This window comes from Loxodonta africana, chromosome 11 (assembly GCF_030014295.1).
Source record: "Loxodonta africana isolate mLoxAfr1 chromosome 11, mLoxAfr1.hap2, whole genome shotgun sequence".
Taxonomy (NCBI): domain Eukaryota; kingdom Metazoa; phylum Chordata; class Mammalia; order Proboscidea; family Elephantidae; genus Loxodonta; species Loxodonta africana.
The window spans coordinates 48,242,719-48,257,660 of record NC_087352.1 but is presented as its reverse complement, the minus strand read 5'-3'; the positions used below and the strand labels follow the sequence as shown (position 1 = coordinate 48,257,660).

Sequence of the window (14,942 nt, the reverse complement as noted above, 5' to 3'; positions counted from 1 at the left end):
CCATAACGGTGCCAAAGCCCTCCAGCAGAGCCGTGCCTGGAGAAGCCATCCGAGGTGCCCACTCCCCTCCGCCCCCCCGCCCCCCGCCCCTCGGCCCCCGCCCCCGGAATCAGGCCGCAGGGTCATTGCTCCCCCTGGCGGGAGCAGGAAGCAGCTACGGCGGGAGGCACCTAGTGGAGCTGGGGAGGGGAAGTTCACTAAACTGTTGGCGCCAAGGCTTGGAGGGGAGGAATGAATCCCATGTGCGGAAGGAGGACGGACCGACCAGGGGCAGGGAGCAGGGGCAGCGTGCACCCAGCCTTGTCATCACTCGGCCGGAGATGGATGGTTTTTCCGGACGCGGGAGGGAGACGTCAGAGCGCCGGGTCCGCCGCGCCGAGCCCCCAGCCCCGCCCGGGCTGCATATAAAGTCTGGCGGAGTGGAGGCGGCACCGCGGCGGCGGCAGCACTCGGAGGTCCCGCTGCTCCCGCGCTCGCGCCAGCCTCGCCGCGCGTTGCGCTCCCCGCGGGACCATGTGCGGCCGCGAGCTCCCGCTCGTCCTGCTGGCGCTAGTGCTCTGCCCCGCGCCCGGGGGACAGACGGCCCCCGCGCCGGCGGGCGGAGGCCCTGTGCTGACCAAGATGTACCCGCGAGGCAACCACTGGGCAGTGGGTGAGTGTCCCCGCGCTCTCATCTCAGGGACTAGCCCCAGGGGCTCCCACCTCAGCTACTCCAGGAACCGGCTCGGGGTGCCGGTGGTTCTACTCTTCTACCGGTTCTCCCCAAACTCCACACCACCGATCCGCAGCCCGGGGAGCCCGTGGGTTCCTCAGCAGCCGCAGGAGCGACTCCAGCAGCGCGGTCCCGTAGTCCTTTGCCACCCTCTTCTCCAGGGCGCCCAAGCCTTCGAGCCGCTGCCCAGACACTCCCCAGGCGGAGGCCACCCAACCTCTGCACATGCTCGACGCCTCCTTGATCAGCCCACTCTTACCCTTTCTGCAAGGTCCCTCCCTGAACAACTTTGGGGAACGAGCCCCTGAGCGCATCCCAATCGCGGGTCCGCTTGGTGGCGTCGCCTCCGGTCACCAGGGCTGGAGTCCAGGCTGCGTTTCCGCGCCAGCTCAGCCGCAGGTGCGGGGACCCGGGCTCAGGGCACTCGACCAGGTTTCAAATCTGGGCAGCGGGCAGCGCCTGCATCCCGCCTCTGCTTATGGTTCTCTGAGTTCTCTCAGTCCTTCTCTTCTTTCTTACAGAGATTGTCTGCCCCTTCCCTTTGCCCAATCCGCCCTCTGTCCGTGGAGCGGGCTCCACGCTCGGTGAACTGAACTGCCCCTGCTTCTCTGCGCGCTGAGCCCAGCTCTTCTCTCTTCCTCTCTAGATCCACGACCCCGCCGCTCCTCTAACTACTCTCCGGCCTTCGGCCAACGACTCCTGCTTTCCCGGCGCAGGATTGGAGGGTCCCTGGTCCCTGTCCCCGAAGTCCCGGCGGAGAGGTCGGCCGGGCAGGTGGAGAGCGCGCACCTCAGCTTTTGGGCTACTGGGAGGCAGGGAGGGGTCCGGCCGCTTTCTGCTCCCCTAACGTCACCGCGGGCTCTCGGCCTCGCCCAACATCACCCCCGCAAATGCAAAGCCCCCAGCTTCCTCAGAAACTGACTCCCCAGGCCCATAAAGCCAGCTCCAACATTTTCTGGGAAGCTGTCGACCCTTTAAGCAGATTTAGTGTGTGTGCGCGTGTGTATCACTATGTTCTTGGTCATCTACTTAGCAGATGGGGAGGACGTGTTGGAAAGGTACCTGCTAATTGAAAATCAACCATCCATAAATTTTCTGTGCCTAGGAAGAATTTGGAGCCTTGGTGGCGCAGTCGTTAAGAGTTTGGCTGCTAACCAAAAGGTCCGCAATTCAAGTCCACCAGCTGCTCCTTGGAAACCCTATGGGGCAGTTCCACTCTGCCCTATAGGGTAGCTATGAGTCGGAATCGACTGGACTGCAATTTTTTTTTTTTTAGGAAGAATTTAGGGGCAGGGGTGGGGCTGGAACAGTCTGACCCTTAGCTGCTCTGTGCTGTGTCTGCCTTTGTCAGAGAAATCAAGAGCTCTGGGTTGGAACAGAGTAGTTTCCATTGTTGTTCAAAAAAATCATTTGCCAAGTCTTAAAGACCCAGGGTGACTGTATTTGTGATTTATGGAGGACATGGTGAACCCAGAGTCTGGTGTGCAGGGCAGGGGCTGGGATAGGTGATGCTGAGAAACCTGCATTTCAAGCAGGAGGAGGTACTTAGAAGGTGTTAAGCCAGAGAATTGACACTTTTCTTTAAAATGGCTTTTGGGAGGTGAGAGAAAGTGGCCATTTCCTGATCCAGCCACCAGCCAGTGGGCTGGAAATGTGGGATGAAACTTCCAGATTTCCAGCCTCTTTTTGCTCTTTCACATTTTTCGTACTAAAAAGGCTAATTATTGTTAGGTAACCCTTGAAAAAAAATTTTTTTTTTTAACGCTTGCAGGTCAAAGTGAGGATGAGAGTCAGCTGGGAAGCCAAACCAAAAAACCAAACTCATTACTATCTAGTTGAATTCTGATCCCACTGAGCGCGGCTGGTGGGTTCCAGTGCTGACTTACAGGTTAGCAGTCAAGCTCTTAACCACTGTGCCACCAGAGTTCCTTGCTGAGAAGCCAAACCAAACCAAAAGAAAACAAAACCAAAAAGACAGTGCCAAATTATCTTTGGTGCAACCCAACCTTAATTTGCTGTAGCTCCAGAGCTCATCTGCTCCAGGTATTTAGGAGTCTGGCGTTTAATCACCCTTTATGGTGGTTCTTGGGGATCCCCAGCCCTCAAGTATATTGACCAGAGGCAAGCCCAAGCACTCTTATTTATTCTCAGACATACTCGTTTTTCTTTTTCTCCCTTTGCTGGCTGTGTAGAGTTGAGGAGGAGAGAGGGAGGTGAACCAGAAATGACGTTTGGGCCTGAAAACACTTTGTGGTTAAGATAAAGTTCACTTTGGGTAGACAAGCCCTCTGCTGAAATGTTAATGTTGACAAGAATGAGTGACTGCTAAATTTTTAATTTAGCTTTCCCTATTCCAAGTAAATGTCTATTCCCCTCAATCATGGAAGGCACGCAGTTTAGTTTTCATTATATCCAACTCAATCTACATGGTGGTGCCCAGGAGGAAGCTGTTAGCACACATTTGCAGGTCGGTAAGTGATTTTCTTTAGTCCAGCAGAGAGAAACATGGCATAGCAATAGAAGACAAGTCAACACCTTCAAAACTTCATAGATTCTTATCTGGCATGCTGTTCATGAAAATGTTTTGTTTGTGAGATGAAAATACATATCAAAGCCTGATCCTGGTAAATATCTCCTGGGCAGCCGTGAAATGATCCAAGGTGTGATTCTCTGGGGATGTGAGGCACATCTTTGGAGGCCAAATTCTAAAACACCAGGGTTTAACTGCAGGATGGTTTTACATCGTGGGACTGCCCCAGAAACTGTGAAATATAGTTTGCGTGGCTCCAGTAAGACTAGTTCTTAGAAGAACTCAATACTTCCCTCTAGGTCTTAATGCAGTTTTTCCTCAACTGGGATAATTTTCAAGTTTTTGACCTCTAGAAAATTCATTTGCATTTTATACCTGCCCTTTAGGGATATCTTTAAGTGATTAAAAAGGCCAAAACTTTTTTTCTCGGGCCAAAGTTGTTTCCCCCCCCCCCAAGTACCTGTCTTTTTATGTATTCTGAGAGATTTATTATTATTGTTATGATATGGACATATGATAAATGAGGACGGGGACAGGTAGGAGTGGGCATCACAACCGTGTTGCCATGGAGATGATTGGTTGGCAGTAGCCAGCTCAAAATTGAAATAGGAGCCAGAGAATGTGTGCTTCCTGGAATGTAATAGATGGCACTCTTTTATTAATAACCAGTCTCTGGGCCTGAGAGGTTGAACATCACTCACCCACCATTCATGCAAATATTGTACAAAAATTCAGCATAGGGTCCCAAGGATCTCTGTTAAGTCAATCACAGAGTGGAGGACCTTTTTGTCCTTCCATTTCAGGAATGTCCACCAAACTATCCAGATCTGCCAAGAATGAAGTTCTTGTTTATCATATATCCCCGTTGCCTGCCCCTCTGCTTAACTTTCTCATTTGCAGCACCCTAACTAGATGGTAGGCCATTAGGGAGGGCAAGAGTGACTGAGGTCATTACTGGGAGCATCAGGATTCTAACCCTGCTTCCCCGTTGTCATGATTCAATTTCCTCCACATAAATAAAGCCAAATGCTTTGCTACTTCCTGGAAAGTTGGGCAAAATCATCGCCATGATGGTTGAAGGCAAGGGTATTGAGTGGACATCAAGACACCAAGTTGGCCAAGCCAGTAAGTGAGGAGCCAGCCATTCAGGATTCTAGTCCTTGAATTGAGACCATGTTCTCAGTAAGGTCTTGAAATTGTGTGATGTGTTATATCATAAGTGTTAGTAAGCACTCACACTCCAGTAGAGGAAAACCTGATTTTAAGGCATCCCAATATTCACAGAAGTCATTTTTCTGAGTCACATCATGAGTCATGATATACTAATATGTGATCCCGATTCCTTTTTATAACATTAGAGAGCCTTTTTGCAGACCATATCCTTAATTCCAGCCTCCAGAATGAGTTTTAACTGCATTATATTCTTAGGAAGTTAAAGGACACTTTGAGGCAATGTAATGTAGTAGAATCTGGGCTGTGAACTGATTTTAATCCTTTGCTTACAACTGAGTGTCCTTTGGCAAGTCTTGCTTTCACCCAACTTATTGTGGTGTGGATCAAATGAAACAATCCACATTTAAAATTCTGTAAGCTGAAAGTTGCAATACATATGCAAGCACATTGCTTGGGGAGTACTGAGTTTCTGTTTACGGTGATGGAAGAATCACATTAAGGGAGGGTTGCACAGCCGATTAATGTAATTGCTGTAAGTTGTACACCTGTAAAAAGTTGATTTGGCAAAAGTTGTGTGATAGAATATTTACAACAACAACAAAAAAAGAGCAGCTGTTGAGGCTGCTTATGTACAACCAAACACCCCACAGGATTTGGTTTCTTGGCTTGGAGATTTAGGGTCACACTTTCATGGGACATTCCAGTTAATTGGCCTAATAATGCATTTAGTGCTTCTGTTCTACCTCCCTAGTCTGTTGTGTGGTGCCTGGGGTCTTAAAAACTTGCAAGCAGCCATCCAAGGCACAACAATTGGTTTCTATTTGCCTGGAGCAACAGAGGAAGAAGGAGAGTCAGGAATAGGAGGAGGAAATGGATGTTTGGCTAATTGCCTCCATAAGCAACTGCCTCCTTTGCCATGAGACTGGAAGAACCGAATGGTGCCCGGTTACCATTACTGAACATTCTGACCAAAGATTCTATAGAAGAATCCTGATCAAGGAGGGGGTGGGGGATACAGAACAGAATTTCAAATTCTCATAGATTCTAGATTTTCTGGAGCCATGGAGGCTGGATGAACTCCTGAAACTATTGCTCTGAGATAATCTTTAAACTTTAAACCAAAAATATTCCCTGACACCTTCTTAAAATGAAACAATATTTTAATTAGTAAAGAATGTCTGCCTTGAGTGTTATGCTCTTTTAAGAACTGTCTACATGGAACCAAAATGCCAATAGCAACTTGAAAGATTAGATAGGAAACTTAGGGGGCAGTGAGTTTATGTTAATGGGGGAGTAATAACTCAGAAAAGGAGGGTAAGAATGGTTGCACAACTTGAAGGATGTAATTAGGGTCACTGAATTGTACATGCAGATACTCTTGAATTGGTGTATGTTTTGTGGTGTCTATTCTCAACAACAACAAAAATAAATACATATACAAGCAATAAAGTCACAGGAGGGCTCCTCTGTAAAGTCACTGATGGTACACAGAACTTTTGGAAAGAGTCCTCTCAGTTTTCAGTGACAAAACGTCTTTCAAAGGTTATTCGCATGATGTTTGCCTTAAATATTTCTAACCCCAGGCAACACTGGATCCACAAAGAGCTCTTTTCATGTGAGCATTAAATCAAAGGCACCAGAGATTTCTTAATGTTAGAAATTCAAAGGTACTATGAAACCCAATTATAGAGAGACAGGAGAAATCAACTAAAGAAAGTCGGGAAGATACCGTGAGTATATTTAAGCAATGGGCTAATGTGTTTAGAACGCAGATTTTGAATTCCAGGCCTCCTCCCGACCCTGTGTTATCCCCACTTGCATACGTCAATGTACATGTTCTTACTGGTTTGGCCTCCACGGCAGCTTTTATTTACCTACATGGCTGCTGCATGTCCCTGGAGGCTGTTGATAGAGTATCACTCTCCACTATCGCCATCCAAGGGAAAATTCTACACTTAGGTGGCTGAGAGGTGTTAGTCAGAACTTGTTTTCAATGTGTTTTTCATTACATTCTCAACAAATTGTCACTTCTCGGTGAACTTCAACAAATTGTCACTTCTCAGTGAACTTCCCTAGATTCAATCTCAGCTAAAATTCTGAGAAAGTTTAAGTGACAAAGTCCTTTGGTACATTAGTATTACAGAGAAGGGGAAAACGACGCCTTTTTTTCTTTTCCTCTTAATCACACAAAGAAAAACATTGAGATTTTCTTTTCAGCAGCAATTCAGAATTGCCGGGGAGCATGTTTAAACTCCATCATTCAGGTGGGAATGGAATTTGGTGCACACAGAATTGATGAGAGAATTTTAGCCATGGAAGGTTCCTTAGATTTCATCTAGTGCAAACTATTCATTTTATAGTTGAGAAAGTTAAAATGTGGGGAGGCTAAATGACTTGGCAGAGGTCACCTAGCTAGTTAGTGGAAGTGCTGGGACCACTCACAGGGCTACTGAGTTCTGCAGCTCTGAATTCTGTCCAGTTCATTGCATTTTTGAACACAGAGAAAAATCAGTTATTGATGAACTAAACCCTAATAATAAAATGCTCTTTGTTCGGCTTTTAGGAGGAAGCAGCAAAAAAAAGTTCGTGTGCTTTTTAATTTCTTGTTCATTCATCTCACTCCCTTTGGTAAAATTTGTGGCATTCTGCTTTGGTTTTGTCATTTACAGGGCACTTGATGGGGAAAAAGAGCACAGGAGAGCCCCTGTATGTTGATAAGGGCGGGAACCGGAAGCAACAGCTGAGGGAACATAAGAAGTGGGAAGAAGCCGCCAGGACTTTGCTGGGCCTCATAGAAGCGAAGGGGAACAGAAGCAGTCAGCCATCTCCACGCAAGCCCCTGGGCCATCGCCAGCCTACCTGGGAGTCAGAGGACAGCAGCAACTTTAAAGATGTAGGTTCCAAACTTGAAGGTAAAACTAATGTACTGGGGAGGCAGGGAGCAGGGTGTTTGGGGAGACTTGGAAGGAGGGGCAGTTAGAGCAGCCAAAAACCAAACCCAGTGCCTTCGAGTCGATTCCGACTCATAGTGACCCTATAGGACAGAGTAGAACTGCCCCATAGAGTTTCCAAGTAGTGCCTGGCAGATTCAAACTGCCGACCCTTTGGTTAGCAGATGTAGCACTTAACCACTATGCCACCAGGGTTTCCAGTTAGAGCAGAGAAGAATAAAATTGTTCATGATGCAGGCCTCCAAGGCCACCACATTAATTAAGCTAACACCAATGCATGCTAAGCAAAGTAGGAGGCAGTTTCCATGTTATCTTCTCCTTTCAACATAATTGGTTATTTTTCCTTTTAGGACATCAAAAGGGGGTTGGTTCCAAACTCCACTTTAGGACTAAGCAATTATAAATTGATGGAATTCTTTTTTAATATTTATTTTATTTTTTGTTGTAGAAAATATACACAGCAAAACATACACACCCATTCAACAATCTCTACATGTACAATTCTGTGACATTGATTACATTCTTCAAGTTGTACAACCATTCTCACCCTCCTTTTCTGAGTTGTTCCTCCCTCTTTAACATGAATTCACCACCCCCAGCGCTTCCTATCTAGCCTTTCTGGTTGCTGTTGTCAAGTTGTTCCCATATAGATAGTTCTTTAAAAGAGCACAATGCTCAAGGCAGACATTCTGTATTAATCGAGCTAAACTACTATTTGGTTTGAAGACAATTTTAGAGGATATTTTTGGCTTAAGGTTCAAAGATTTTCTCAAGCCAATAGTTTCAGGGGTTCATCCAGCCTCCATGGCTTCAAAAAGTGTAGATTCCATGACAGTTTTAAATTCTGTTCTGTATTTCCCCCCCTTTGATTAGGATTCTTCTATAGAATCTTTGATCAAAATGTTTAGTAATGGGAGCCGGGGACCATCCAGTTCTTCTGGTCCTATGACATAGGAGGTAGTTGTTCATGGAGGCCACTAGCCACATATTCAATTTTGTCCTCCTATTTCTGACTCTTCTCACTGATAGAGTTTTTTTTTTTTTAACTACCAGACCCTACCAGAATAGTGAGGCCATAGACTGTTTGTATAAATCGTGGTGAATCTACAAATATTCTTATTTTTTATAAACACAAGGCAGTGGAGGGGAGAGCCTATTCACAGATGTTTTTATAAGACAGCTTTCTTGTTTGCTACCCTTTATACAAACTAGTATTTCCTCGTATTGGTTTCAAGGTTACCTAGTTCAAGTTTCATCCTAATATTTCAAAATTTGGTGAACATATCTGAGGTCAATGGATTTGTTCTATATATGATTTTATAGAGGTCAGGGAAAAATAATGACATCAAACTGGCATTGTTTAGATACAAAGGACAGTAAGTAGGGTAAAGGAGAGAATAAAATTTAAAGGAAGAAAGCAAGCAGCTGAAAGAGGAGGTGGTTATTAACTTTAAAGACATTTCTGTGAAATGTATGATAAAAGGCAAAATATGTAATAATCGCAGCAATAGTAATAATAATAGCTAGTTTTACTAAGTGTTTACTATAATGGGCTAAGCAGTTTACCCCCATTTCCTTGGCTTATGCTCCCAGCAGTCTTATGAGGAAGATTTTATTATTCTCTCCATTTTAGAGGTAAGAAAACAGAGATTCGTCACATAGCTTTTAACTGGTGGAACCAGAACAAGAGCCTGGGACACTCTGCTGCCATGGGAGACAACTCTGGGGAATGATCTCATTCACCTGAAACATGAAGGAGGCAGGAGGCAGTAGCAGGCCTTGCTTCTCCATGTTTCTGACAATAAATAATATTGCTTTCCACTCTTAGTGCTTGGAAATCTCCTTCCATGATCTCTAAGTCTTCAAATGATGACCACTATGCAGAAGGCCTAGGACTAGCTTTGCCAAGCCACTGGCTTTGCCAAGCTTCTTCCCTGGAGTCAGGCTTTGTGTTTCACTGGGTGGTGCAAATGGCTAAAGTGCTCAACTGCTAACCAAAAGGTTGGAGGTTCAAGTCCACCCAGAAGCACGTCAGAACAAAGGCCTGGTGAGCTACTTCCAAAAAACCAGCCACTGAAAACCCTGTGGAGCACATATCTACTCTGACATGCATGGGGTCACCATGAGTTGGAACGGACTCCACGGCAACTGGTTTTTACCCTTTAGTCTACAGTAGGTTTCATATGCAAAATGTGTAATAAAAGTTCATAGTTGCATTAAGCATCAGAAAGTCTCTGGAAGCTTTTACTCAGAAAGAAAATCAGAATTAAATCAACAAAGAGAAAATTAAGTGCCAACCTTGCCCTACGTGAGTCTATTGCAGTGGAAGCCCTGCCCACACCTGTGTTACAGGTGTCCTTCTTCCCGCCCCTCTGTGTTGATAGGCCACACAGTTCTGAGAACGTCGTGAATTTGTGATTGACTTCTCAGCCCCTTGGCGGCCATGCCGTCTCTTGGCCAACTTCTCTTGGAGTTTCTGGGGGTAGATGTCCAACAGCAGTGCTCTCCTCATTTTCCTGTAGAGTAACAACACTCACCACCGCTAAACCCTCTAAAATAAATTTACACACATTGAAATGGACTAACCCTCCTAGTGGTGTTGTGTGCCATTGGAGGCTAGTCGATCCCAACTCACAGCAACCCCCTGTGACAGAGTAGAACTTCTCCATAGGGTTTACTAGGCTGTAACCTTTACAGGAGCTGATCACCAGGTCTTTTCTCCCTCAGGGTGGCTGGTGGGTTTGAATCACTGACCTTTCTGTTAGCAGCTGAGTGCTTAACCATTGTGCCACCAGGGTTCCTAGTAGGTTTCATAGTACATTCATAAAATACCTACACACACACACACCCATAATCATTTTATTAATCTATAGTTCCTCAATTTTGAACCAAAAAAAGCAATAACCAGCTTGAATTGCTTATTCTCTGAGCCTGCATATCTTTGGCATGTTTTGAAAAATTCAAGGATCAAAATTTTCCCACCATGTTCAGAAGAGTATTCTGTAAACTTTAAAGGTAATCAAAAGAATAGCTCCAAAAGGTCTCTTGAGTAGCAGTGTTGTAGGGCTGAGTGGACAGCCACAGAGAGTGGCTGCCTCAAAGGGGACAATACTTATCTGTGTACAAAATAGGCTGAAAAAAAAAGGTCACCATTTTATGATCAGGCTTTGATTTTCTACTATATGTTGTTATGCTTTTTTCTTCTTTTTACAAGTTTGGAAATCCCATCCATTTTGTTCCACCTCAAGTTGAGTAAATTGTCATTTCACACATTGATACCTTTCTTTTGGATATATTTACCAGTCATATGGAAACCCTGGTGGCATGGTGGTTAAGAGCTGCTACTGCTAGCCAAAAGGTTGGCAGTTCAAATCTCCCAGGTACTCCTTAGAAACCCTATGGGGCAGTTTTTCTCTGACATATAGGGTCACTATGAGTCGGAATTGACTTGACGGCAACTGGTTTACCAGTCATGAGAAAAACAAGTTCAACAATCAGTTTAGTCTTTGCACAAACCATAACAGTTTACAACTCCTCTTGTTTTGGAAATTCTGCCTCAATGAAAATGTCCTCATGAAAAACTGAAAACATCTTACAATTAAAAAAACAAAAAAAAATTTTTTTTTTTTTTTTTTTTCCAAAAGAGGGAGTTACCATCTTTAAATCTTAAACCTTAAACCAAAAATATTCCCTGAGGCCTTCTTAAAACCCGCTCCTTGGAAACTCTGTGGGGCAGTTCTACTCTGTCCTATAGGGTCGCTATGAGTTGGAATCGACTCAATGGCAGTGGGTTTGGTTTTGGTTTAGTAGAGAATGTCTGCCTTGAGATTATGCTCTTTGACGATCTATCCACATGGGTTCACACTGACAACAGCAAGTTGAAAGATAGAAAACTTAGGGGGCAGTGAGTTTACATTAACCGGGAACAACTCAGAAAAGGAGGGTGAGAATGGCTGCACAGCTTGAAGAATGTAATCAATGTCACTGAATTGTACATGTAGAAACTGTTGAATTGGCATATGTTCTGCTGTGTATATTCTCAACAACAACAAAAATGAAAAAAATATTTAAAAAAAAAAAAAAAGGAGTTGCCAAGAGACTAGTTCTGTTAGAAACTCATGTATCTCTCAGTGTTAGAACAAAGTTTAATAATTTAGCCTACCATTTCCAGAATTAGCAGCAGGAGTTTTTAGAGGTTGAAGGACGTTTTTTAAAATTAAAAACTATCCACATATGCTTTCCGTTCCCATTTTTAGTAATAAAACAGCAAACCCTGTTGCTGGCTCTCCCAGAGCTGTAGTTAGAAACTCTGAGCATTTTCCTACCTTTTGATGACAAGGATATTTTCTTAATTCAGAAAGATTTAAGTAAATGTGCACAGGATCTCTACCTACTATATCATGGCAAACAAGCTCCAGAACTTCATTAGCAATTACTGCTAATAATTTTCGAGGCTAACCTTAATCTTTCTTTTAACCGTGCCCTCCTCACAAATCCTTTAATTCTATTCTGCAATTAATGGAACTTTTACTCCGTGGTTTCTACCACATGAAACAGTGCTCAGAGCAGCGCCAGGGCTTAATCCATAATCCTGGACGTGGCTGGGGATTGTTTTGAGTTTTAAGGAGGGCTTAAATTGTCCTTTGGGTTCCCTTTGTAATCTGAACCCAGTCCGTTGTTCTCTGCAGCTTTTGGCTTTTTCTTTATTTGGTGGAAAATAAAAAATGGGGCCAGGACATGTACTACTGAGGCTGGTATAGAAAAGGAACAAATGTGCAAGTTTGTCCTCACTTTTAAGGGGCTGCTCTCTCCCATCAAATCGGAAGAGGGAATAGAAAGATATCCTTTCTTAATTTTAACAGTCCCCTGCTAGAAAAGGATTCACATGTAAACTTATTTAGTGATATACAACTCATGGTGACCCTGTACGTTACAGATATAACTGCTTCATAGGATCGTCTTGGCTGTAATCTTTATGGAAGCTGATTGCCAGGCCTTTCTTCCGTGGCATCACTGGGTGGTTTCAAACTGCCAACCTTTAGGTTTGTAGTCAAGGGCAAACCCATTTACGCCTCCCAGGGACCTAGAAAGTTTTTCTTTCTTAGTACTTGAAATACTCTAAAGAAAGCTGCAAATATAGAAAACATGACATGCCATCAGGAATAACTAATAATCCTCTGATTACCCTGACAGCGTCTATGAAGGGGCAGAATGAAGTCAGCCCCCGCCCAAAACCCAACCCACCCCACAACCATTTGTGGGCCTCCAAGTGCTTGATCTTCCTGGGTTACACAACTCTTCTCCTTTCAGCATTACTTCAATTCCTTTGAGCCAAACCTCTCAGCTTGAGTATTTGGAGCCAATGGGGGACTTCCTTGGCTGGTCCCTTTATGACCAGTGGCTTCTATGGCAAGATGGATGGTGGCACCTTTGAACAGGATGGCAGCCCTTAATAGTGCAGCCTGGCCTCATGGAGGAAGCAAAGCTAATTGACCTATGTGGGAATCAAACCCCAGGCCCTGGCCTCATTAGCACACTAGTCAAAACAATTGGGCTGCTGAGCAGGTAATACCTTCTCTGAGAATACTAGGAGTTCCTTTATTAGAAATAAATGGCTGTTGTGGAAGTTGGGGAATCCAAATTGGCAGAGAAGCTGGGGAAAAGTAATAAGCTTCGGTCTGGGTGGAAAGTGTTTTCTCATCTCAGCAGGCGAAGGGTGCTAAATGGAAACAAATAAGTATTTTTAAATTACAACTGCTCCTTCTTTCTTCAGTCTTAGTTAATCCGAGCAGAAGCCACTAGGAGCAAACCACAATAAATTTAGAATGGGCAGAAATCCAAATGAACGCCTCTTCCCAAGTTGCCCACATGGCTCCCATTTACAGTCAGAGGTTTATAAAGTGTAACTGTGCAATTCAGAAACTAGCTTCGATTTGTGTAATGAGGCATTGCCAAAGTAAGCAAAGTAAGAATTAAAACCTCATATTTCCTGATAATCCCCTTTCCCAGCGGTTGCTTTAGTAATAAACTACTGAGGATAATGCATTTAATGGCCAACATTGGTCAAAACATACCTAAGCAATCATGGCAGGGTACAAGCTAAGGTGATAGAAGAAAAAGTGGCTCAACATGCAGTGGCTCGGAAAACAAACAAAAAAAGTGGATGTTAATTTCTCTCTCAGGTGAAAGCCGTGATTCTCAAATGTTAACCTGCATCGGAATCACCTGGTGGTCTGGTTAAAGCACAGATTTCTGGGCCCTGCCCCCAGAATTTCTGATTCAATAGGTCTAGGGCACCTTTTTAACAAGTTCCCAGGTAATACCCATGGCTTGCTGGGAATGGATCTTTCTCCAGTATTAGATTTCAGAGGAGTCCTTGCGTGGTGCAGATTGTTAAGCACTGGGCTACTGACCAAAAGGCTGGAGGTTGGAATCTACCCAGAAGCACCTCAGAAGAAAGACCTGGCAATCTGCTTCCGAAAGATCACAGCCGTGGAAACCCTGTGGCGCACAGTTCTACTCTGAAGTACGTGGGGTTGCCAGGAATCAGAATCGACTCGATAGCAACTGGTTTGGTATCACTAACAATGTTTCCTTAACTCTTCCTAATATGTTTTAAGTTGGCGGACTTCCTGCTCCAGGTGTTCAACGTGAAGGAAAACACCCACAGCTAAGTGGCTAATGACAGCCTCTCTCAAAGGATCGAAACAAAACCCATGAGAGACTGTTCTACAAACATCAATTCTACCTGATCATCAACGGAATTTCCTTTATGCAAAACACTTAACTGTTCTTGTATCTTTCAACCTTGACTAAATTCATGGTTTTCAAGCAGCGTCTTCTTGTTTGAACTTGTTTGCTGTGAACAATTACCCAAAAAGAGTCTTCTAATTAATGCTCTTTGTCAATTACAGTCAAGCCCCCAGCCTGTTAACCATTCACAATAAAAGCTTAAACACATTTTCCAGAGGGCAGGGACTTCTCTTATTTTTCAAGTTCAAATGAGAGAACAGCGTGGCAGAGATTAACATTAGCTTGATACTGTCCGTGGTCCTCCCCACTGAAGGCCACCTACTGAATCCCTGTAGTGACTTACAGCCTTCCTAGCAGTTCCTGGAAAGACCTGATATTCCTGTTGTCATTGCCATTGGACGGGCTAGGTTGAAGTGCTATTCATCACTTAATAATTCCCATTTCTCCAGCCCTTACCGTGGACCAGGTATTTTGCCTGCATTATTAATATATTCCTTGCAACAATCTGTAAGCTGAGAATTATCATTCCCATTTAATAGATGAGGAAACAGAGGACTAGAGATGCCAGGTGACTTGCCCAAGGTCACATGGTAAGTGGAACTGGCATTCAAACATCCGAAGCCGTCAGATTTAATGGCTTCTGCATCACCTCATTTTTAACCCCCTTTCATAACATTTAAGCCTAGCAAGGAGCAACTGTTGTCTTCAAAATTTCATCACTAGTCTGGGAGGAGTAGTCCCCAGAGCCAGATTTAGTCAGCTCTGTGGAAAAAGATAGATGAATGCAAGAGATTCTCTTCCATTTTCAGAGAGTGTGGCCTGG

At 44.4% G+C, this 14,942-nt stretch overlaps 1 protein-coding gene across 2 annotated transcripts; it reads left to right on the top strand.

Annotated features, from left to right (window-relative positions):
• Positions 1-472: 472 nt before the first annotated feature.
• On the top strand, positions 473-14,201 carry GRP (gastrin releasing peptide). Of its 2 annotated transcripts, none has more exons than XM_010586697.3 (3): positions 473-652; positions 7,085-7,327; positions 13,987-14,201. In XM_010586697.3, the coding sequence occupies exons 1-3, from the start codon at positions 514-516 to the stop codon at positions 14,046-14,048; spliced, it is 444 nt and encodes a 147-aa protein (XP_010584999.1). In that variant the 5' UTR covers positions 473-513; the 3' UTR covers positions 14,049-14,201. The 2 variants fall into 2 exon arrangements, with proteins under 2 accessions (XP_010584999.1, XP_003406754.1); XM_003406706.4 differs by having other exon boundaries at positions 478-652; positions 7,085-7,308.
• The last annotated feature ends 741 nt before the right edge of the window (positions 14,202-14,942 follow it).